Source organism: Gossypium hirsutum, chromosome D11, assembly GCF_007990345.1.
Source record: "Gossypium hirsutum isolate 1008001.06 chromosome D11, Gossypium_hirsutum_v2.1, whole genome shotgun sequence".
Classification (NCBI taxonomy): Eukaryota; Viridiplantae; Streptophyta; class Magnoliopsida; order Malvales; family Malvaceae; genus Gossypium; species Gossypium hirsutum.
The window spans coordinates 1,921,659-1,945,483 of record NC_053447.1 but is presented as its reverse complement, the minus strand read 5'-3'; the positions used below and the strand labels follow the sequence as shown (position 1 = coordinate 1,945,483).

At 34.9% G+C, this 23,825-nt stretch overlaps 4 protein-coding genes across 6 annotated transcripts; 1 reads left to right on the top strand and 3 right to left on the bottom strand.

The window, feature by feature from the left end:
• The first annotated feature begins 2,582 nt into the window (after positions 1–2,582).
• Positions 2,583–7,432, top strand: LOC107904471 (uncharacterized). 3 transcript variants are annotated; one of them, XR_001686239.2, is made up of 7 exons: positions 2,637–3,041; positions 3,118–3,179; positions 3,294–3,429; positions 3,755–3,827; positions 4,426–4,491; positions 4,740–5,155; positions 7,163–7,432. XR_001686239.2 is itself a non-coding variant. In XM_016830857.2 (6 exons), the coding sequence occupies exons 1-6, from the start codon at positions 2,887–2,889 to the stop codon at positions 4,947–4,949; spliced, it is 702 nt and encodes a 233-aa protein (XP_016686346.1). In that variant the 5' UTR covers positions 2,583–2,886; the 3' UTR covers positions 4,950–5,244. The 3 variants fall into 3 exon arrangements, 2 of the variants coding, with proteins under 2 accessions (XP_016686346.1, XP_016686347.1); XM_016830857.2 differs by lacking the exon at positions 7,163–7,432 and having other exon boundaries at positions 2,583–3,041; positions 4,740–5,244; XM_016830858.2 differs by lacking the exon at positions 7,163–7,432 and having other exon boundaries at positions 2,639–3,041; positions 3,761–3,827; positions 4,740–5,244.
• Positions 7,433–12,885: 5,453 nt separating this feature from the next.
• Positions 12,886–13,695, bottom strand: LOC121223609 (uncharacterized). The gene has a single exon (XM_041105451.1). The coding sequence runs from the start codon at positions 13,463–13,465 to the stop codon at positions 13,043–13,045; it is 423 nt and encodes a 140-aa protein (XP_040961385.1). The 5' UTR covers positions 13,466–13,695; the 3' UTR covers positions 12,886–13,042.
• A 31-nt stretch (positions 13,696–13,726) lies between these two features.
• Positions 13,727–15,991, bottom strand: LOC107904472 (high mobility group B protein 6). Its single transcript, XM_016830859.2, has 4 exons — positions 15,131–15,991; positions 14,496–15,041; positions 14,065–14,409; positions 13,727–13,962 (listed from the first exon to the last, which is right to left on the bottom strand). Exons 1-4 carry the CDS (start codon positions 15,596–15,598, stop codon positions 13,846–13,848), a joined length of 1,476 nt encoding a protein of 491 aa, XP_016686348.2. The 5' UTR covers positions 15,599–15,991; the 3' UTR covers positions 13,727–13,845.
• A 1,610-nt stretch (positions 15,992–17,601) lies between these two features.
• Positions 17,602–22,619, bottom strand: LOC107904473 (crooked neck-like protein 1). Its single transcript, XM_016830860.2, has 7 exons — positions 21,076–22,619; positions 20,924–20,989; positions 20,059–20,203; positions 19,753–19,971; positions 19,109–19,328; positions 18,808–19,006; positions 17,602–17,977 (listed from the first exon to the last, which is right to left on the bottom strand). Exons 1-7 carry the CDS (start codon positions 22,227–22,229, stop codon positions 17,863–17,865), a joined length of 2,118 nt encoding a protein of 705 aa, XP_016686349.2. The 5' UTR covers positions 22,230–22,619; the 3' UTR covers positions 17,602–17,862.
• Between the last annotated feature and the right edge of the window lie 1,206 nt (positions 22,620–23,825).

Here is a 23,825-nt window from a genome sequence, read left to right as displayed (position 1 = left end):
GCTTCATCGAATTAATCTGAAGTAGTAAATTAACACTCAGTGTCTTATCGACTCGAAGTTGAAGAAATCCCTAAACTCTTCCAATCATATGGCATGCCATCTATATCCGATTCAGCCCGATACAGTTAATAGGTTTCAATTCACTTTTCAAATACAACCAATATTCATTTCAATTCAAATAATCATTGTATTCAATATATATATACCAATTCAATTAATATAAATTCAATAAATTCATCACATACTAAATCAATCAATTTCAATTGCAAAACACAATAATTCTCACCTCAACACTTACCATATACATTAAATTGAATTATAACAATTAACAACTAAATTCAAATTATAGAAACCAAAAATTCCGAGCTATTCCTCGTCGATTTTATCTTTCCCCTTTTTAGTCAAGAATTCTGGTACGACATTAGCTACGAAATTAAAAAAAATTAAAATTCATCAATTCAATACAATTCAATTTCATATTGCATATTTCAATTTTTACTCAACATTTTTCTAAATTCCAATTTAGTCCATAGACCGAGACTAATTTTATTTCTTCACAATCAATTCTATATTTTCATTCAATTTCCACTTTAAACTAGATTTAACTCTCTAGTTTCACTTAAATCCCTAAATTTTTAAATTTTTACAATTTAGTCCCTATTACTCAAAATTACAAATTATTCTACAATTAAATCCTTTTTCACTTCTAACTTAAAAATCTATCAATTTAATCTCTAATACTAAAATTATTCAAAATTAGCAATATTTAAAAACTCAATAATTTCTAAAATTTTGACATGAGTTGGGTAATATTTAATACTGAAATTTAAAAAATATAAAAATTACAAGAAAATAAACTAAATTGACTAATCAATTGAACTTTGAACCCGAGAAGTCCCTAGCCTTGCGTCTTTCTTTCTCTTTTTCTTTTTTCTTTCTTTCCTTTCTGTTTTCGTTTGGCTTTGACTTTGGCTTTCTTTTCTTTCTTTCTTTTTTATTTGTTTTATTATTATAACAATATATATAGTTATTAATTAAGTGAACATATTTTATTATAATATATATTAAATTTATAAATATCTTACTTTATCCCGCCTCATTAAACAGCAATAATATAATTACTTCTTTAGTTCCTTTAATTTTTTTTTAATCTATAATTTAACTTTTACTCTATATGCAATTTAGTCCTTATATCTAATTACTTTTAATTAAAGCAAATTCACTTAACCGAAACCTAATTAACTACACAACTAGCTTCGTAAATATTTATTAAAAATATTTACGAGTCCAATTAATGGGAACAGAGTCCCAGGAATGCATTTTTTTAATTTGGTCCTTTTTAATTAATTAACTATCGAAACGTTAAAATTTATTAACTAAACTTTAATACCACCTTAATAACACTCCGTAAATATTTATAAAAATATTTACGGCTTAGTTAATAAAAATAAGGTCTCGATACCTCATCTTCTAAAACCACTTGAACTTAATAAATCACTTATATAACATAAATTATCAAATCAAAAACTTTTTTAAAAAATCACTTTTGACTCGTAAATATTAAATAATAATGTTTACAAACTTAATCGTCAGATTTGGTGGCCCCGAAACTACTATTTTCGACACCATTGCAATTGAAGTGGAATGACATGTTTCAATATGGTATGGCATAGGTGAAGATTGGTATTTGAATGTATATAATGTCATGATTTGCTTTTGATTAGATTGAGATCATGTTTTTGAGTTGGCAAAAGTGAATTTGAATATTTGAACTTGTTTGACATGTTTTGATGTATTTTGAATCATGTGGAAGTGGAAATGAGGTGAACATGTTGAAAGGTTTTGATTGGAAGTTAGGTGTTAGAGTTGTGTGATCTGAATCCCGTCACTTGTTAAGAAAATAAAATAGAAAGGCAAAATAGGAAGATCTGTGGAGGCGAAGGACCGGGGGTGCGGAGCCCCTACGGTATGGACCATGCCGCACAAGTTGAATCCATATAGGATTATACTTCTTCTATTAGAAATTGGTTATAACAGGGTTGTTTAACCCTTGTAGTCGAACTCCTCTTGTATTGTCTGTTTTTCAACATAGTGATTTTCTCTTCCTCTGGTCGTGGTTTTTTCCGATAAGGGTTTTTCATGTAAAACCAGTGTGTCTTATTTTTATTTCCTATTGCTTTGCGATTATTTTTCTGTCATTATTAATGTTTATTATAACATTAGGGAATAGGTACCAAAATATGCATTTTGCCTAAAATGAGCTCACGTCTTGACGACCAACATCGCAATGTCAAATGGTGTGATGTTGTGACGTGACTTACTGTGTTGGCGATGTCACGATGTGAAAGTGATAAAATCGCGACATCAAATCTAAATTTTTAAAACTTTGCAATTTGGTCTTATTCCATACTCGAGTTTACAAAAGAGCTTTCATAAGTTTGTATAGAACTCGAAAATGATTATTTAAAATAAATTGAATGTGATTGATGTTTAATTGCATGTGTGAATGATTACATAATTGATTGTAGTAGCTCTGATAACAAATATAACATCCTACAGTTCGGATTCGACAATTGGGTTAAGCGAGGATGTTACATTGCATAAATGTTGAAAAAAAGAATTTGTAATAATCCAACCCTAAAATTTAGAGCCGTGTGTTACGCCCACCCTCCATTAAAAGCCCAAAAAGCTCTGAAATGATGTTAGGTGACTTGTTGGTGATGCTTGGGGAGTTCTTCGAAGTGGCGGGAAACTAAAGTAGTATTTGGCGCCAAGGGAAACTCCATTGTATGTTTGATAGGTTTTCCAAATTCCAACTCATTTGAGAACAAGCCCAAAAGATCGAATTATTTGTTCAAATTGTGGGGAAAAAAGGAAGTGAAATCAATGACTTCTTCACCGCCTCCAAAGCGAAGGCGAAAAGGGCAAACCGTTGACACAGAATCACCGTCGAAATCAGCGTTGACCCAAGACAATTCATCCCCTTTGATAGTCTTCGCTCATGGCGCTGGTGTTCCGTCCTCTTCTGATTGGATGATCAGGTCCCTCTTCTCTCCTTCTTCAAAATATTACATGGTTCCCCCCCCCTTTATATGGTTAAGTGAGTGGAATTTGCAGATGGAAAGAAATGCTAAAGAAGGCTTTGAATGCTGTTGAAGTAGTGACATTTGATTACCCTTGTAAGTTCACTTCTCAGTTAAATTCGTTTTCTCTTAAAATTATTTTAAGTTGGATTTCCTTTTTTTTTTCATTTTTGTAATGTAAAATTTGATGGATTGTTTTGGTATTTGCAGATATGTCTGAGGGAAAAAGAAGATCTCCGCCCAAGGCAGAAAAATTGGTAAATTTTCACACAAATGTTGTTAAAAATGCAGTTTCTAAATATCCTGGGCATCCTTTGATTTTGGCTGGCAAATCAATGGGTTCAAGGTACAATATGATTGTCTCAATACTATTTGTATTTGCTATTGTCTGTGTGCTTAGAGCTGTCTTTTAAGGTTGCTTGATATATTACTTTATAGCAATAACACTATTTTAAAATTTAAATGTATGTTGATGATTTTATTCATCATTTTTCAACATATTGAAGGAAGATATTACTATAAACTTGGGGTACTCATTAGCAGCATTCTTAGTATTCTGCCATTTTCTGCTTTAAGGAATTAAGGGTCACTAATCCTGGTTCTTTAAGATTGTGTAGATTTCATTGATGCTTGCTAGTATGTCTTGTTTTAAAGTCACGTTCCTTTTGTAGAATCAGCTGCATGGTGGCTGGAAGGGAAGACATTTCTCCATTGTTAATTGTTTGCCTAGGATACCCGCTTAAGGTTTGTCATTTTTCACACTTTGTTTTTGAAATTCATAGACAATATCCACTGTTTCTTTTCAAGTTTCTTATGAAGATATCCCATGGTTCTTTTAGTTTATACTGGTCCTATCCCATCTAATGTGCCTGTTTACTGCTGTTTGCCTTCTGTTGTAGTTTTCTCAAGGTTAACTCATCTAATTGTTATGCTTTATTTATTGTATCTTTGAAAAGGAGTCTTTTGCTACTTATGAACATAGTATTAATTATTTCTTGAATCTTAACAAGTCTTTCTTTAGAAAATCTGATTCAGTGAAGAGATTTTTTGTTTTTGTTTTCCCATTTATTTCATTAAAAGATCATATCTTACACAAAGAATACATTTGTTGAATTTTTCCCCTTATTTTGATACTTGTGAATGTCGTTATTGAGATAGTGAATAGTTGAATAAAGAATGAACTGAATGTTGGCATTTTAAATGTGGTTCGGGTGCTCCTATAGGATAGTAGCAGAAACCAAGGACTTTTACCTGAGGAGTGGTACTTTTATCCTTTGTGATGTAGCTTGGAAACAGAGTCATGCTTTATTATAATACGTTTTCTTGCTTAAATAAATATCAGGGTATGAATGGAGCAGTGAGAGATGAAACTCTGCTTCAACTTAAAGTTCCTGTGATGTTTGTGCAGGTACTTTTCTCATCTTAATACATGGTTCTTTGTATGAATGGATGTGGTCTTCATATTCTTCGTCTTTTGTCTGTAAAAAAGATTGGGCATTTCCCATGACTGGCTGATAAATTTATGTTGCTGTATGCTGATGGTCTGGATATTGATTAAATTTCTACTAGCATGATACTATTTTTATGTAGAAATCTTTTGAAGGTTATGTAGTTCTTATAATGCTATAAGCTACTCATTTTGACTTTGAACTTTAGGGTACCAAAGATGGTCTCTGCCCCTTGGAAAAACTAGAAGCTGTTAGGAAGAAAATGAAGACAATGAGTGGGTTGCACGAGATCGAGAGTGGTGATCACTCGTTCAAGATTTCAAAAAAGCACCTCCAAACCAAGGGATCAACCCAAGAGGAAGCTGAAGATGCAGCTGTTCAGGCCATTGCATCATTTTTCACCAGGTCTCTGAGATGAAGGTGAATCAAAGCCGTAATCCTTTTTTGTCTAAGTTTGTTTAATGCCTTTAGCCTTTGTTTGTTCTAAGGATTGCTAAGGCCCAAGGTTCAAATGCTCCCTTTTTCCCTTGGCCCTCTACTATTGGCGGAGCAAGTTGTTCTCATTCTCATCTACTATATCCTCACTACAGTGTTTAGATGTGAACTGAGAAGCTTATCATTCTTGTAAGTACCTGTAACCCTAGTACTTTTTAATGTAAAGCTAAATTCGAATGCGTGAGTGAATCTAATTTAAGCTGCGCATGTTTCTGCAAGTTGAATCTTTTATCAAGTAAAAGATTACACCATCCATTATAAAAAAAAACAAAACCATGATATATCCATAAAAATATATCTATTTTCCCTTATATTTAATAGGAGATATGATAATTTATAGTCTTACATTGCACGAGACACCGTATTAGACTGCTGTTGAGACTGCACATGGTTTTATTTAGTGTAGTGCAGCACACTATACGTGCCAGGGCCAGCCATCTCTTTAGTCACTGTCACTGCGACTGTCGTCTTTGCTCTTCTTGTGCTTACTCTTCTCCTTCTCGGGCTTCTTCTTGCTCTCGGTCTTCTTTTCCTTCTTTTCCTTCTTTTCTTTCTTTTCCTTCTTGTCCTTGTCTTTCTCCTTCTTGTCTTTCATCTTCTTTTCCTTCTTTCCATGGCAAGTTGCGGGCACAGCCGTGCCTTGAGCCACATGTTGCTGAGCATGGACACCATGGCTCATGGTCTTGGACTCGGCATGTGTTTTGGTTGTGTCATGGCTCAGTTGGTTGTGCCCATGTGATTGACTCACACCCTTACTCTCCTTATGCACCTGAGTTTGGCCACTGCTCGGATGGTGTTCGTGTTTCCCTTCGTGTAGGGTTTTTTCAACAGGGCGCACACATTGTTCAGTAGCCATAGCAATAGATAAGATTTAGAGTCAGCCTTGAGCTTCTCTTAGGTTGCCTGCTGAATTTAGCAATGGAAATGCAGCCATTAACATATAGGCATAGAGAAGAGTGAGATTCCTCTTGCCATTATGTTACATCACCCTTTGAATCTACTTTCTCATATCGGCCAAGTTCATTTCGTAAAGAAATTCTACCAACTTGTTAAAATGCGAGCATGCGTTCGAGATTTGTTGTATACAATTCTTTTTAAGTATTGGAATGTTTAGGCACATATTCGAACCATGAAAATGGGTATAAATGAAGAATCAGCCAAAGAATGAGTTCCTTGATGGCAATATCCATTTTACATGTTTCTTTGCTTCTGCTTCGTTGATTATAGTTGATGAGAATCAAAGTGCTTGCCCACCAAGCAAATGCATGCAATCATGTTGAAGCATATTATCGGAAAAGGATGTTAAATTTTATTTTTTTAATATTTAGAAATTATGTAATGGAGAATAATACATAAATCATCCCACTATCTTAAGCTATTATGGAAGTGAGATTCTATTGGAAAAATTCAACGGTGAAATTAAACATTTTCAAATGATAATGGTTTAGCTGAGATTGATTTTTGACAAAAAAAAATAATGTCATCTTATAGTATTGAATTGAATATCAAAGATAATTCGTAATATTTTTGTTTTTAAAAATCAAAATCAAAATGAAATGAAATTGAATGTTGATTTTAGATTAATTTTTAGTATATGAACTAATCAAAATTTTTTAAGTTAAGAGCTAAAGATTGGATTTTGTCTTATTTATTTAAAAAATGGGTATATTAGCTTAAAATTTTTATTCATTTTTATTATTAAAAATTGACATGATTAAAAGAATAATCGAAAAATTACATGTAATGTGTCACATGTACTTTGTTTTAACGTACGTATCTATTAAATTTTAACAAGATGAATGAATCAAGTTCTTAATAGAATAAATTAATTTGCTCTTTGATTTGATATATAGGAAGTAATTTGTTCTAAATTAACTAATATTTTGAAGTTGATTTACCCATTATGTTGAAAAAAAATAAATTTTGACAAGTATATTGTTCTTTTGGAAAATTATTGATATATGCTGTTTTTGGAGGGAAAGGAAAATATGTTCTGCAGGATGCATTTTTATTGATGTGGCACTGAAAACGTGTACTATATAACGCATTTTTTTCTGTCTCTAAAAATATATATTTCAAGGCGTGTTTTACTTTATTAAAATAGTAGTCGTGATTAGTCGAATTGTTGCGATGCAGGAGGTTTTTTTTAAAGACGGCTTAATCAATTGGTTGGCATTTGGAGTTGTGAGTTGAATCCCCGATAGGAACAACAACGATAGTCACAACGGTGGATGAAGGAACTGCAGGAGGAACGACGGGGATTGAGGCAGAGGGAATGGTGGCGACAATTGATTGTGGTAGCCAACAAAATTGGTAAAAAGCTTATTTGAGTTCTGAAACATATAAAAGAATTCAAAGGTCAAATTTTTTTTATTTATGAAAATAAATATTTTTATCCTTTTAACATATTATGATTCGATAATATCAACATGTATTTAAAACTAGTTTTGTAATAAAAATAAAAAATTCCAAAGGGCATAGATAAAAAAATCAATCTTGATTAAAGTGATTCAGCTAATAATCATATAATTTAAACATAAAAAAATAATTATATGAAATAGAGACATCATATTATATTGGATACCTACAATCTTTGACTTTTCAAAGATGAATAGTGGCAGAAAGTTGGCACCGAAAGTAGAAAGTAAGATTAGTTGGCATGGGATAATTGCAATTTTGGTCCCTAATTGTATAGGGACATTGCAAGTTGATCCTTAAACCTCAACTATAAATAGGCCTAACCATTTCTTACTTTCTTCATCCCACACTTGCCATTCTCTACTTAAGGCAATTGTTCTCTCTCCCTATTTGTAAACTTTCACTTGTATTTTTGGAGTGAAATATATTTGGTAGTGCCCGAGGACGTAGGCAAAATTTGCTGAACCTCGTTAAAATTCTAGTGTTCTTTATTTTTGTTCTGCATATTTTGCAAGTGTCATTGTAGTGATTTATTGTGCTATTAAATTACGATAGAGGGATATTCTGGCTAGGAAAGATCTGGTATGTAAGCGATCCTCGTGATCCACCTCTCTTTCCTGGGAATTGAACTTAGTGTGATTTTTCAGTACAATAATTTTACTCTTTCACACGCTTCCGCGCAACAATTGGTATCAGAGCCAGGTTCGTACTTGGGGAATACGACCGTTTACGGTACTATTCACGTATACGGCACTATTCACGTATACAGTACTATTAACGTATACGGCACTATTCACGTATACAGTACTGTTCACGTATACAGTAGTTGGGATTGAGGAGAAAAATGGCAGCAGCATCGTCATCAGCAAGGACTACTGTGACAAATGCAAAATTTGAAGTAGAGAAATTTGACGGTACCAATAATTTTGGTATGTGGCAGTGTGAGATCCTGGATGTCTTATGTCAGCAAGAGCTGGATATAGCCCTTGAAGAAAAACCTGACAAGATGGATGACAAGGAGTGGGCCAAGATCAATAGACAGGCGTGTGGTACAATCCGCCTATGTTTGGCCAAAGAGCAGAAGTACTCCGTCATGAGGGAGACATCAGCGAAGAAGCTGTGGGATACATTGGAAGAAAAGTTTCTAACGAAAAGTCTTGAAAATAGGCTTTATATGAAAAAGAAACTTTTTCGGTTCACGTATGCACTCGGTATGTCGATGAATGACCATGTGAACTCATTCAATAAAATTTTAGCAGACTTGCTAAATTTGGATGAGAAATTTGAAGATGAAGACAAGGCATTATTGTTGTTGAATTCCCTTCCTGATGAATATGATCATCTTACCACCACATTGCTTCATGGGAAAGATTCAATCACATTTGATGCAGTCTGTAGTGCGTTGTATAGATCTGAGACTCGAAAGAAAGATAAAAGAGATCACAGAGATACAACTGCAGAAGTCTTAACAGTAAGAGGTCGTTCACACAGCAGCAAACCTGGTAGAAGGGGTAAGTCCAAAGGGAGACCCGCCAAAGATGAATGTGCCTTTTGTCGTGAGAAAGGACATTGGAAAAAGAATTGTCCTAAGTTACAAAAGGGCAAGTCTATTTCTAATGCATGTGTAGCAGAGCATGATGAGGAGTCAGACTTTAGCTTGGTTGGCATGGCAATGGCATGTCAAACGGATGAGTGGATATTGGATTCGGGATGTACTTACCATATGTGTCCTAATAAGGACTGGTTTTCTAGTCTTGAAGAACTAGAAGGTGGAGTTGTTTTTATGGGCAATGATAGTGCCTGTAAGACAATGGGTGTAGGTACAATCAAATTGAAGAACCATGACGGCTCAATCCAAGTTCTGACAGATGTTTGCTATGTACCCAGCTTGAAGAAAAATCTCATCTCATTAGGGGCCCTAGAATCTAAAGGGCTCACAATCACTTTGAGAGATGGATTACTAAAGGTAGTAGCTGGGGTATTGACGGTGATGAAAGGCACTAGAAGAAATAACTTGTACTATTTAAATGGAAGTACAGTTATTGGATCAACATCAACAACTTCTGCGAAAGATGCAGATTCAGAGGCTACCAGGTTATGGCATAGGCGATTGGGACATGCTGGTGAAAAAGCTTTGCAGACTTTGGCGAAGCAAGGCTTGTTGAAAGGTGCAAATTCTTGCAAATTGGAATTCTGTGAACATTGTGTTCTGGGCAAGCAGACGAGGGTAAAATTTGGTTCAGCAATTCACAATACGAAAGGAATTCTGGACTATGTTCACAGTGATGTGTGGGGACCTACCAAAGTGGCTTCTTTGGGAGGTATGCACTATTTTGTCACTTTTCTTGATGATTATTCAAGAAAAGTATGGGTGTATCTAATGAAAAGAAAAAATGAAGTTTTGGATGCATTTCTGAAGTGGAAGAAGATGGTGGAGACTCAGACAGGTCGAAAGGTCAAACGACTTCGATCAGATAATGGTACTGAGTACAAAAATGATCCATTTCTACAAGTATGTCAAGATGAGGGCATTGTGCGACACTTCATTGTTCGAGATACACCACAGCAGAATGGGGTGGCAGAACGCATGAATCGGACTATACTGGAGAAAGTTCGATGTATGTTGTCCAATGCTGGATTGGGCAAGGAATTTTGGGCTGAGGCAGTTACATATGCGTGCCATCTAATTAACCGATTGCCATCAGCTGCAATAAATGGAAAAACTCCTATGGTGATGTGGACTGGTAAACCTGCTACTGATTATGATTCTTTACATGTTTTTGGTTCCACTGCATATTATCATGTAAAAGAATCTAAGTTAGACCCAAGAGCAAAGAAAGCATTATTCATGGGTATAACTGGTGGTGTAAAAGGATACCGTCTCTGGTGTCCTGATACAAGGAAGATTGTTTTCAGTAGAGATGTAACTTTTGATGAATCAACCATGATGAAGAACGAGGATTCACAAAAGGATGACAAAACCAGTAGTACTTTGCAGCAGGTGGAGTTTGAAAAGGTTAATGATGATCCAGCTAATATTGAAAGAACAAATGATGAAGAAGTTTCGACCCAAGAACTTCTACAGTAACAATATTCAATTGCATATAGGAGGCCAAGAAGAGAGATTCGTAAGCCTGCTCGCTTTGACGATATGGTGGCCTATGCACTTCCAATTGCAGATGATGATGTTTCTTCCACTTACACAGAAGCAATAAGTAACTCTGATGGTGTAAAGTGGAAGCAAGCTATGAATGAAGAGCATGTCTCTTCATAAAAATAGGACTTGGGAGTTGGTGAGACTGCCCAAGGGAAAGAAGGCAATTGGATGCAAATGGGTATATGCAAAGAAGGAAGGATTTCCTGGTAAAAATGAAATTCGATACAAGGCTAGATTGGTAGCAAAGGGTTACGCTCAGAAAGAAGGAATAGACTACAATGAAGTGTTTTCTCCAGTTGTGAAGCATTTGTCTATTCGGATTTTGCTAGCCTTGGTTGCGCAATATGATCTTGAACTAGTTCAGCTTGATGTGAAGACCGCGTTTTTACACGGTGATTTGGAAGAGGAAATCTATATGACTCAGCCAGATGGATTCAAGGTTGCTGGAAAAGAAAATTGGGTTTGCAAACTGACAAAGTCGCTTTATGGATTGAAGCAATCTCCGAGGCAGTGGTACAAGCGATTTGATCAGTTCATGAAAGGGCAAAGGTACACAAGAAGTAAATTTGATCATTGCGTGTATTTTCAGAAGCTACAAGAAGGAACTTTCATATACTTGCTCTTATATGTTGATGATATGCTAATAGCATCTAAGAGCAAAGTTGAGATTGAAAGATTGAAGACTCAACTCAATCTCGAGTTTGAGATGAAAGATCTAGGAGAAGCTAAAAAGATTCTCGGCATGGAAATATGTAGAGATAGAGCTCATGGCAGAGTTAGCTTGTCTCAGAAGCAGTATTTGAAGAAAGTACTACAGCAGTTTGGCATGAACGAGCAGACCAAACCTGTAAGTACCCCGTTGGCTTCTCATTTCAAGCTTTCTGCACAACTATCTCCTTCGACGAATACGGAACGAGAATACATGTTGCAAGTTCCGTATTCTAATGCAGTGGGTAGCTTGATGTATGCAATGGTGTGTACAAGACCCGACATTTCACAGGCAGTTAGTATAGTGAGCAGGTATATGCATAATCCTGGAAAAGGACATTGGCAAGCTGTGAAATGGATTCTACGGTATATTCAGAAGACCGTGGATGTTGGATTACTGTTCAAGCAGGATAATACACTTGGTAAAGGTGTTATTGGGTACGTTGATTCTGACTATGCAGGTGATTTGGACAAGCGAAGATCAACCACCGGTTATGTGTTTACACTTGCTGGAGGACCAATAAGTTGGAAGTCTACACTACAGTCTACAGTTGCATTGTCAACCACAGAAGCCGAATACATGGCTGTAACAGAGGCTGTAAAGGAGGCTATTTGGTTACAAGGTATGGCTAAAACCTTGGGGTTGGTTCAGGAGCATATTAACGTGTATTGTGATAGTCAAAGTGCTATTCATTTAGCAAAGAATCAAGTCTATCATGCACGTACAAAACATATCGACGTACGATTCCATTTTGTGCGGGAAATTATTGAAGAGGGGAAAATTTGTCTTCAGAAGATCAAGACTGCAGATAATCCCGCAGATATGATGACCAAGGTGGTAACAACAACCAAGTTCGAACATTGTTTGAACTTGATCAATATCCTGCAAGTTTAACAGTTGAAGAAGGCACTATCAAGTATTGTTGTCAAAGGTAGAAAGAATTGTGTGAAGATAAGATTATCCTAATCAAATCTTCAAGGTGGAGATTATTGGATACCTACAATCTTTGACTTTTCAAAGATGAATAGTGGCAGAAAGTTGGCACCGAAAGTAGAAAGTAAGATTAGTTGGCATGGGATAATTGCAATTTTGGTCCCTAATTGTATAGGGACATTGCAAGTTGATCCTTAAACCTCAACTATAAATAGGCCTAACCATTTCTTACTTTCTTCATCCCACACTTGCCATTCTCTACTTAAGGCAATTGTTCTCTCTCCCTATTTGTAAACTTTCACTTGTATTTTTGGAGTGAAATATATTTGGTAGTGCCCGAGGACGTAGGCAAAATTTGCTGAACCTCGTTAAAATTCTAGTGTTCTTTATTTTTGTTCTGCATATTTTGCAAGTGTCATTGTAGTGATTTATTGTGCTATTAAATTACGATAGAGGGATATTCTGGCTAGGAAAGATCTGGTATGTAAGCGATCCTCGTGATCCACCTCTCTTTCCTGGGAATTGAACTTAGTGTGATTTTTCAGTACAATAATTTTACTCTTTCACACGCTTCCGCGCAACATATTATCTATATATTTTAATAATTTAATGTCACATCAAATTTTTTTTACCCTCAAAAAATAATTGGAAAGAGATAACATATTTTATTTCATACCATCTTTTCTTATTTGGACATAGAGAAACAAAAACATCCGACTCACAAATTTGATAACATGTCTTTGTTTATTCATAAATATATTAGTACGTAAGACATGATAATTTATAATTAAGCAGTTGTTTAAAGTTTAATAACCCACGAGTTAATAATCTGAGTCGAACAAAACCCTCCAAAGTCAACGTCGGAGACTTCCCGTATCTCACTGTGCCTGTCTTGTCGCAAACAACGTAATGCTCTTTGTTCGATCTTTTTTTCCGGCAACAAAACAGACGAACAACTGCAAATTGGTCTGAACTTGAACGTGGATTTCAATAGTTTCTCAATGGATCGAGAGGGCTTCGACGGTGGCGGCGGAGGAGGAGCGCAGTGGACTAAATGAGGCATGGACATTGTTCTGGAATGGACTATTGCTGAGTTGAGCTGCCGATTGAAAGCGTTGAATTCGAACGAGTCGTAAAGGGTGCTACCGCAATCCCATATAAGATTATTGCCCTCTGAGTTTTGCTTTTTCTTTTGTTCGCGTTTTTCTTGGGATTGCTCCATTTTATTTTCTCGGAAAACAGAACAAAAAAAGAAGTAGATGACGAGATTTTGTTTAAATTTTTTTTTCTATTACAAGAGCTTCTTATGTTTGGTTTTCCAATTGTCGGTACACTCGGTCTAATAAAACGTGTAGGTTCTGAGTTACTACGATCCAGAGAAATTCAAAGCGTGATTGCCATCACTGTCTGTCCCCATTCATTTGCAGATAACATTAAATATGAGAGAGAATTCGCATTAAATTTACTCGAGGAGAGGGAAATATCGAATTAAAACTTGAAAGAAATATTAGATTGCAGCCAGAAAATGTTAATCAAATCATCATCAAAAGGATTGATGTTCAAACAAAACACTTAAACATCAACATTAAAAAAAGTCTTTCACTAGTGCTGCTGCTCCTCCTCTGCAGATTTGTTGTATTGTTCCATTTGTTTCTTGTATACTTCCATGGCTTCACTTGCTTTCGCATTCCAAACATCCCTTTCTTCTTCACTAAGCTCCTAATAAATCCAAACCCAAAAAATTCAACACAAACCCAATATCAATTAAACAAAAAAAAGTTAAAAAATTGCAAAAATGGTGATTTTAGGATGATAACATACCTTCCATTTCACTGAAATCAGGGCATTAAGTGTAGAGTTGTTGATTCCTTGTCGTTCTTGTACCAGAGTTTTCCTTGCTTCTTTGCTGAACAAAAGGAAAGAAGATGCAGGCTTTTTAGGTTTATTAGGATCTGAATTCTGCTGCTTCTTTTGTTGACGTTTCTCTTTGGTTTTTTTAATGATATGATCAGTTTTCTCTTTCTTTTTAAGCAATTGAAGTGCTTCTTGTTTCTGTAGTTTCATCATCTCTTCTTCTTGTTTTTTAACATTCAATGCTTCTTCTTCCTTTTTCTGCTTGTAAACCTCCATTTCTTCCATGTATTTTTCCTTGTTCTTCTTTGCTATCTACAAAAATCCGTAACAAAAAATGAGATTACGTGCTCTTTAAGTTAAAGAAAAACATGGGATTTGTTCATTTTATTCATTTTTACCTCTTCATAAGGCTTTTTTTGTTCTGCAGTCATGTTCTTCCATTCTTCGCCCGCGATTTTCGCCGCTTCCAAAACGTTCTTGTTTCCGTTATCGGCGAGTAAAGCCGCCCTTCTCTCGTTGGAGAACAAAAAGAAAGCCGACATGGGTTGCTTAGGCTTTAAGGGATCCCTTTCTTTCTTGGTTTTTTTCTTGGTTTCTTTCTCAGCTTCTTCCTTGAACTGCAAGTATTGTTCCAGTAACTCCATTGCTGTCTTTTGTTTATGCTCATCTTCAAAGAGTTTCATGGCTTCCGTCTCGCGTTTCTCTTTCGCAATCGCCTGTAAATACACTTCCTTTTCGGCTCGATATATCTCTTCGTAAGGCTTCTTTTCTTCGGCCATGATCGTCTTCCATTTCGCACCCAAAATATTCGAAACTTCTTTGAAATCAGCCTCGGGATTCTCTTTCTTTATCTCTTTCCATTGATCTTTGCACCACAAAATGTAAGGTGGAGATGGCCTTTTCTTTTCAAATCCTCCTCCTTTGTTCATCGAAATTGCGAATTTCTGAAATAAAACCCAAAATTTAAATCACTAAAAAGGAATATAAAGCATAACCCAATGTAATAACAAAAAACAAAAAAAAGACATTTTACCATATTAGGCTTGAATTCCTTCATTTTCTGCAATTTCTTCAGCTCCATTTGCAACTTCTCTTGCTCTTTACCTTTATTTTCAATCTCTTCATCCTTCATCTTCAACATTTCATCTTTCTCTTTCAATAACTCTTCGGTCTTTTCTTTCTCTATCCTTAGCTTTTGAAGCATATCTTGCATTTCTTGCAAGTCTTTCTCGAAAGATTTCTTGCTCTGTTTCCCTTTGCCCGCGGCTTTTCCTTTGAGAGGTTGAGAGAGTCCGTCGTGGTTCTCTTTCGACGGATCTGATTTCATCGGAGAAGGAGCCTGTGTTGGGGAAAGCTGCTGTGAGAGCTTTTGTGCCAAAATATTGGCTTCATTTGTTGATAATGATGGTGATGATGATGATGGGTTCTTCTGTTTCAAGGCTTTTCTTCCATTGTTTCTTGATTTCCTTGGCACATCAACAACAACAGCTGTATCCGCCATTTTTTGGGGGGAGAGAAAAAAATTTAAGCCACAGAAATGTCTCTTGATTTTGGGATAAATGAAGAAAAGCGGTGGTGCGTTTTTTAAAGAGGGGCTGACGGGGTGAGGAACGGTCTGGTTTTTCAAAATTCAAAATATAAGATGAACGTTGAACGGTCTGATTTTTCAAAATTCAAATTTAAGATGAACGTTGAATGGCTATTGATGGGAAGATGGAGGTAAGATGGACTAAATTGAGCAAGTTTATTTTTTTTTTAAGCAGGTAATTGAACTCAAATCAAATATGGCTGGTAAAAATAAACCGTCCTCTCTATCAAAAAGACAAGTATATGTTTTATGTTTTATTACATCAAAAGAAAAAACGCAAATCGACTCTTCTATGTTTTATGGTTCAATATATGTTTGACTAGATATTAAGTACTTAATTGGAAAATAAAAACTCAAATACAATATTTTATATTAAAATTAAGAGTAAATTACACCATTAGTCACTTAATTATTTGTAAATTTTTATTTTAGTCATTTAATTAAAAAAAGTTACAATTTAATCACTACTGTTTTCAATTTTTTTGTCATCCTACTATTAAGTGACATTTTTTAGCTAGTATGGTAATTTTAGTCTCCGGTTTTTATATTTTATATCAATTTTACCTTAATTCTATATAAAATTATAAAAAAAACTCAAAATTATTTAAAAATAGAAGATTCTATATAAAAATTTAAAAAAAAATAAAATTTCGAAAATGATATTGTTGAAGAACTAATATGTATAGGAAATAAAAAAAAATTATCATTCAATACAGCTCAATAACAAATTGAAAATAATATAGAACAAAAAAAAATACACTTCCTCAGTTTTTCTTAAAGGCTTTAATCACTATTTGGCCCTTGAATTATACCCAATTTTCACAAATTGGTACCTAAATTTTTTTTGTCCCATTTTGGTACCTAAATTATAGTTCCGTTACACTTTTTTTTACCCTGTTGTTAACAATGTTAAAAAGAATAGCAACAAATCAGAACACGCCACATGCCTCCATTGACTATTGATGTGGACGATGACGTAGTTGCCGAACAGCGTTGACCGGAACAGTGTCTCTTTTTTTTAAATATTTTTTTCTTACAATATTTTGTCTAGTCAATGCACAATCAATACGCTTAACGACAACGTCATTGTCGACATCACCAGTCAAGAGGGACACGTGGTGTGTTTTGATTAGTTGTTTTTTTTAACACTGTTAATGGTAAGGGCCAAAACGTGTAATAGAATTTTAGTTTAAATATTAAAATTGGACAAAAAAAGTTTAGTTTGATTTATGAGGAAAAGGATATAATTCAGGGTCAAACAGTGAATAAAATTTTTCTCGAAATCAAATTAGTAATATCATCAAGTTAAATTTCATACCCTTAAAAGAACATCCGGAACTCATATTATAGAGACTACAAATTTTTTCTGTTTTAGATTCAATTCAAATTTTCAATTCATTTAAATTGTTTTGCAAAACTCAAATGTATACTCTACTTTATTTTTTCTTTTCTTATAATAGAAAATGCTACGTGAAGTTTCTTTAATAATTTTCTAAAGGATGAGTATTGAATATTTTTATGCAAATAATACAGAAAGATTTGGAGGATTTAAAAACAATTTTTCTTAATTTTCTCACTATCTATTTTTTGAAAATTTTATCTACTTCTATTTAGTTTTTTAAATTTTCAAAATTTTCAAAAATTATTTTTTAATTATATATATAATCAAGATCAAATTGATAAAAAAATATAAAAATGGTAACTTTTTTAATTAACAATCAAAACAAAATAATTTACCTTAGCAAGAAGTATATTCTCTCTTTAAAAAATAAAATACAAGAATGCAATTTATTTCAAAATCAAGATAAAATTTTAAAATGAAATTCCATCAAGCACTTGGAACTTAATTCTATCCAGTTAAAAATGCTCGAACTTATATTTTGGTACAGAAAATATAACACAGTCACAAGTAGCAATAGCAATGAATTAGAGTCTTGATTCCAGTGATCATAGATCAATCTCAGTGTAACCTAAGATTTCTAAAACAATACTAAACTCATTTCATATTACAAGAGATCTTCTCCCATAACAGTTCCCCTCAAAAGCTTGTTTTCCAAAACACAGATACAGCAGAACAAAATCCAGGCACTAAAGAATTATGCAGTTAAGCTGGGCATATGCTTGTATACATTTGGAAGTGCAACAAAAGAAAGGGTTACAATACACGTATCATCATCCTACTCATCATCTGAAGTAATCTTTTGTTTTTTCCATTTGTATGCAGCTTCCAAAATCTTGAGGTTCGTCGCCTGGTTTTCTTCAGGGAATACATAATCGAAGTATTCTTCATACCTGCCAAGCCAGATGATTCAACATTTAGTGTTGCAGCAAAACACAGACATGCGTTATAAGTACCATAGAGGTCCCTATTTCAGGAGTCAGATTGCATTTTGTCCACTTTACTAAAAAAATTTAAACAAATTAATCCCTGTTAAAAACTGACGTCCAACGAAAGAACCAAACAGTTACACGTGGTGTGTCATGCGTACCTCATGCTCACGTACAAGGACCAGTTTTTAACATAAAAAATGAATGAAATTTTTAATAGAAAGACCGGATGCTCTTTGGTCTAATGTACAAAGTCTAATTTGTCCATTTTCCTAATGGAAGGTAATTTTGTTCGAATGGGGGCTTATAATTGTGAAATCAGAAAAGAAAATAATTAATGGAAATGAGGAAAATACAAGTAGACCCTTTATGGTAGTAGACAAAACAAAGAAAAAGAAACTCTCAATTTAAGGGGCTAGGGAACACGAAAATTCTTCCCTGAAGTGCACACACAAATATCTAATTTTTACCAAAACATTTAACATCTTTTGTTAAAACTATTGGTATTGCGTGCACAAAAATATTTCACTTTTTTAGAAATATTCGTATTGGTATAAATTAGAAATATTGGTAAAAGGTTAAATTGCTGGGTACACTCCCCGGGTGTACAGCAGAATTGTCCTATGAAACATAGGGAAACTATGTTGACTTGCATGCTCAATGGTTTTATACCACGGTTCCTAATTGTTTGATTCAAGAAAACAACTAAAGATGCAGGGAAAGCACAAAACAGTAACATGAGAGATCCAAGTAACTTGCAGAAGAAAAGAAGTAAATGATAAGGAGTTACATACCCAGTAACACCACCATCTTCACTCGTAATTTGCTTCCTCTTTTTGAGTTTTTTAGGCAACTTAGACTGGACTATGCTAATGTCACCAAGCTCACCGAAACTGCTTTCCGTTTTAAGCCACTCTTCCAGGAGCATAGCCCGCTCTTCTTTCAGCTCTGGTGCTGACGTTCTATAATAGTTAACTGCTCTTTCAAAGACTCCTGATAAAAAATAGACAAATAAAAGGTAAGAATTGGTTATACTAATACATAATCAAAGTAAATGTATAACAGGCAGCAAAAATTGGATTGGTCCGAACTCACTTCTTGCACGCTGAACACATTCCTTCTTTGCTTCGTGATTATATTCCTCAACCCCGTCTTGTGGCAAGTCCGAACTCTCATCATTCTCCTCCATTGCAGAGGCTTCAAAGTTTGCATAACTAATCCACACCTTCAAGTGCTTCGTGCGATCTAATAGTCTCTCGTACAATCCTCTAGTTCGTTCATATTCACCTTCAGAAATTTCAAAATCTATGTATGCCTGTCAACAAAGAATATGAAGCATTACCACATAACATCATTAGAATTGAATATTATTTAAGACTAAAAACAGTCAGTCAAGAAAGATACGATGAGAAAATGGAGAAATCACCCTTAAAGACACCCAGCACTGTCCAAATTTTAGTACCATGTATATATCTACTAGCAAACATGCAACTAGTTGTAAACTGAAGTTTTCACCAGAAAATCATCAGCCATTTCACTGGAGAAACATTAATCATGAGATGAGAAATACTTATTGGATGAGTTATGAAGCAATAAGACAAAATTATCGAGCATTACCAACAAAAAGACAAGTAATTCACCCTCCAAACCCAGAACTTGTTGTAATAGTTTCTGCCTTAATAGGGTAAATACAATCACAAAGATAAACAACATAAAACAGTTGCTCATAGGGTAAATACCTTCCACAATAACTCCGGCATGTCCAAAGCTGGTTGTGTGATGGCAAGCTCAAAAATAGCTCTTGCCCGCTCTGTTTCAGTTAATGATCTTTCTAACTCAGCATATTTGCTCCATGCATAGCAGTTCTCAGGTGCCCACTCCAGATACTTCTCATACAGTTTTCGGCAACGGTCAATATTACCAAGTTGCAGCTCAATTTCAATATACTTCTTAAAGATCTGAATTTGAACAAAACAACATACTGAGAAAAGTTCATGTTAAAAGTAGTCAAACTTATAAACTTTCAGCATAAGCTGGACATTTACCTTATCTTTAGGTGCCTTTCCAATAGCATTTCCCAAGATTTGCCGCGCACCCATGAGATTGAGCTGTCTTATTTCAAACTGTGCAGCAAGAAGCCAGATCTTTGCAAAAGAAAACTTCTCGTGTGGAATAAGCTTAAGGCACTCCCTGGAAATTTTTTAAATTAATGAGGAACTATTCAATGTCTATTACAACCAACCACAAATATGAATGGTAAAAAACATCCAAAAACTGAATGATTCTTTAGAATACACCATATGTCTATGGATGAGGGAGACAAGATAAAAATCAAAATAACATTTGATGCATGCTATAAATGTAACAATAATTGACTACCTACTGACTACCATAAAACCACCACCATATAATCACAAGATAATACATTAACTCATGTCAAAGAGAAACAATGCAAATGCTGAAATGTTTTCTTTCTATTTTAAACAACATCATTTCTCATGACATTTTAGATATAATGAGCTGTCTTACAAATAACCAGAAGAGAGGCACCAATGCAAAACAAGGAAATAAGGGAACAAAAACACTACCATGAAAAGAACGAAGATACTGATAACACAAAGAAATAGAACACTCAATGAGAAAAAAGGTGCAACAAAGCTAACGTCGAATGTTAAATTTTAGATTTTCTTCTTTCCTTATCCCTTTTTATTGGCACATTACAGGGTAATGAAATGGACTGTTAGCAGAACATGAAACCAAAACATGCAAACATTCAAATAGTAGGCAACTGACAAATTTCTTGCAGAGTTCAGTTGACAAGATTTATTAGTAAAGCAATTATTTCACTTGCAATTTAGCAACAGTAGCAACCAACAGAACCATAAATCCATTGCAAGAACATAAAGATACCTGTACACATCTCTCGTCCGCTCCATATCCCCAGCATCAAGCTCCTCATATAAAGCATAATTAATCCTAAATTACAAGTAAACCATAAGTTGGTTAGTACAGAACTATAATATTAAACCAAGCATACAACCATTAGGCACACAAAAACTCACCACAAGTAAATATATCTCTGCCAATATCGCTTCTCCTCAGCTGGAGGAACATTAGCAATAGCTCTCTCATAAACCTCCCTAATCCTCCCCTTACTGCCTACACTCTCTTCCAACCTTATATAATCAAACCAAGCATCATAATTCAATGGATTCTTCCTGACTTCATCCTCATACTGAAACCTCCTCTTCCCCACAATGGCATCCTCAATCCCTTCCTTATCTCCATATTGCTTCTCAAAAGCCACAAACTTTCTATACAAATCCTCTGCACTACCTTTGGGTATATGATCGAGAGCAAACTTGTAAATACACCGAGCTCGTTCCGTTTCCTTACACCGTTCCTCAAATTCGGCGAATGCAACGAATAACTGCTCTGCATCTTCTTCATCCGCCAGCTTCTCCACCGCACGTTCGTACACATTCCTAGCCCGTACAATCTCCCCATTCTTCATCTCGAATTTGGCATATCTAATCCAAGCTCCGACTTTGGGGTGGCACTGAACGAACCGTTCGTAAATTGCACGGGCGCGTTCGACTTCGTTGTAACGGAGCTCGAATTTGATGTAGGAAAGCCAACCTTGTTGGTCAGGCATCCACGACATCCAGCGTTCGAAAATCTGGCGAGCTCCGGCGACATTCCCTAACATTTCTTCCATGTGGATGTACTTGTACCAAAGCTGGTCCACGCGCGGGAGGAGCGTAACGGCACGGTCCCAAACATTCCTCGCGTGGTTGATGAACTTGTTCTTCATCTCCACTTCGGCGTATTTCAACCACAATGTGTGGTTCCGGTAATCGACTTCCAGAGCGCGCTCCCACACGCTCCTCGCTCGATTGAAGTCCTTTTGAGACTCTTCCCATTGGGCGTACTTGATCCAAACACTTTGGTTCCACCGAACGCGGCGAATTAGGTCTTCGAACTCCTTGCGTTTGCGGAGGCGATAGTCGGCGAGTTCAGTTGGGTCCGTAATCTTTTGCTTAGGCGGCCGGATTTCCGCCTCTTGACGTTCTCGAGCTTCTCGGAGGATCTGTTCGGCGGTAATCTGGATTGGTGCCGGAGTTTTATTTTTGACACGGGTCGGTCGAGGGAGTTTGACCTCCGTGTCTTTACGGGTCAAATACCCGAGCGAAGGGTCAGCATCTTTGGATGCCATGCTTCACGATCCGACACGGGATACGAGTCAGATCCGGAAAGAACCAGCGGACACGGCGGTGGGTGAGAACTGAGATGAGAAGAAAGAAAACTGATTTGAAACGGCGGCAGGTGAGAACTGAGATTAGAAGGAAAAAAAAACTAATTTGCAGAGAGAACAGGGACGATGGCAGGAGGAAGATGATGATAGACGAAAGAAAAGATATTTCAAATCAAATGAACAATAAAATTAGGGTTGTAAATTGTAATTCTAGGAGAGAGAATAATAAATAATTGAAGGTTAAATTTGGTCACGGATAAGTTTTTGTTGTTGTTGACACTTTCTAATTGATATAATAATAATTTTGATCCTTATTTTTTATATTTTTATTAGTTTAAATTTGATCAGAAAAACATAACATGTTATTGTTTGGTGTTTAAAAATGACTTTTCGAAATTATTTTAATCTAAAATAAGTTCTATTATTTAAATTGTGTTTTAATTAGATTTATTCATAAGTTGAGTTATTTATCTTAATCTGAAGGTCTTCTTAAATTTTAAAAGGGTTTAGACAAAAAATTAGGACGGTTTAAAACATCAGTTGGGCTCAAGTTCAATCCCGCCCATTTTTAATGTTTATTATCTTATTTTTATATATTAGATAATTTTTAGTACATAATTTTTGTGAAGGTATTTATAACACATAAAATTAAATCTATAATAATACATAATACTATAATGTAAATACTAATAAAATATTAAGCCACGTGTATATAAAAGTTTAACAAATAAAATTATCTATAATTATTAAATAGAGTAAATTACACCCTATTTTAGAGTGACCTTGGATGTAGATCACCCTATTAAATATTAAATTAAAATAATATAGATATTTTTAATATTTTCAAAAGAACGACATGGGCAACTTAAAACAGGCTTGAGCTAATTATTTACAAATAGAATTGTTCATGGGCTGGGTTCAGTCCTAACAAAATTTTAGGCTTAGGCTCGACTCTAAAATAGGTCTAAATTGTTGCCCAAGCCCAACCCAGATAAAAATGCTAAAATTTAAACCCAATTCGACCCGCTTGTAATACTTTTTTTAAAATTTTAATCTTTATATAAAAAATCTAAAAAATATAATACACCAACTATACTAAAAATATTAAAATAAATATTTTCTAACAAATTGAAAATAAATTTAAAAAAGTCTATATACTTAAATAACATTAAGATAAGTGCAACCTAACAAGCAAATACATCTAAAATAGTAGCAAGATTAACAATAAAATAAGTGTTATATAATATTCAAACATTAACAACAAAAGAGTAGCAACATCATAATGAAATGGTAGCAAAACAATGGTAAAAAGTGAGAAAACAGCAACGGTTTTTTATTGCAAATTCAGGTTGTAGCAGGCTAGGCCCAAGCTAAAACACCTTAGTGGAGGCCCAACCCATTTTCTAAACGAATTTTATTTTTTGCCCAAACTCATTTCCCTGATCTATATTTTTGTCTAAGCCCTCCCATTTTCAGGCAAGCATTCGAGCTAAGTCGGGTGGCTCGACCTATGGACAACTCTATTTACAAATATGGGTGAGCTTAGGCAAAATATTA

Coding starts and splice junctions, on each gene's coding strand:
- LOC107904473 (XM_016830860.2), bottom strand. CDS start 22,229: ATGGCATCCAAAGATGCTGACCCTTCGCTCGGGTATTTGACCCGTAAA. Junction 19,329..19,752: donor TGCCGGAGTTATTGTGGAAG/GTATTTACCCTA, acceptor CTTTGTTGACAG/GCATACATAGATTTTGAAAT. Junction 19,007..19,108: donor ATGTGTTCAGCGTGCAAGAA/GTGAGTTCGGAC, acceptor ATTTTTTATCAG/GAGTCTTTGAAAGAGCAGTT.
- LOC107904471 (XM_016830857.2), top strand. CDS start 2,887: ATGACTTCTTCACCGCCTCCAAAGCGAAGGCGAAAAGGGCAAACCGTT. Junction 3,430..3,754: donor GGCAAATCAATGGGTTCAAG/GTACAATATGAT, acceptor TTCCTTTTGTAG/AATCAGCTGCATGGTGGCTG. Junction 3,828..4,425: donor GCCTAGGATACCCGCTTAAG/GTTTGTCATTTT, acceptor AATAAATATCAG/GGTATGAATGGAGCAGTGAG.
- LOC121223609 (XM_041105451.1), bottom strand. CDS start 13,465: ATGGAGCAATCCCAAGAAAAACGCGAACAAAAGAAAAAGCAAAACTCA.
- LOC107904472 (XM_016830859.2), bottom strand. CDS start 15,598: ATGGCGGATACAGCTGTTGTTGTTGATGTGCCAAGGAAATCAAGAAAC. Junction 15,042..15,130: donor AGGAATTCAAGCCTAATATG/GTAAAATGTCTT, acceptor GTTTTATTTCAG/AAATTCGCAATTTCGATGAA. Junction 14,410..14,495: donor AAAAAAAGCCTTATGAAGAG/GTAAAAATGAAT, acceptor GGATTTTTGTAG/ATAGCAAAGAAGAACAAGGA.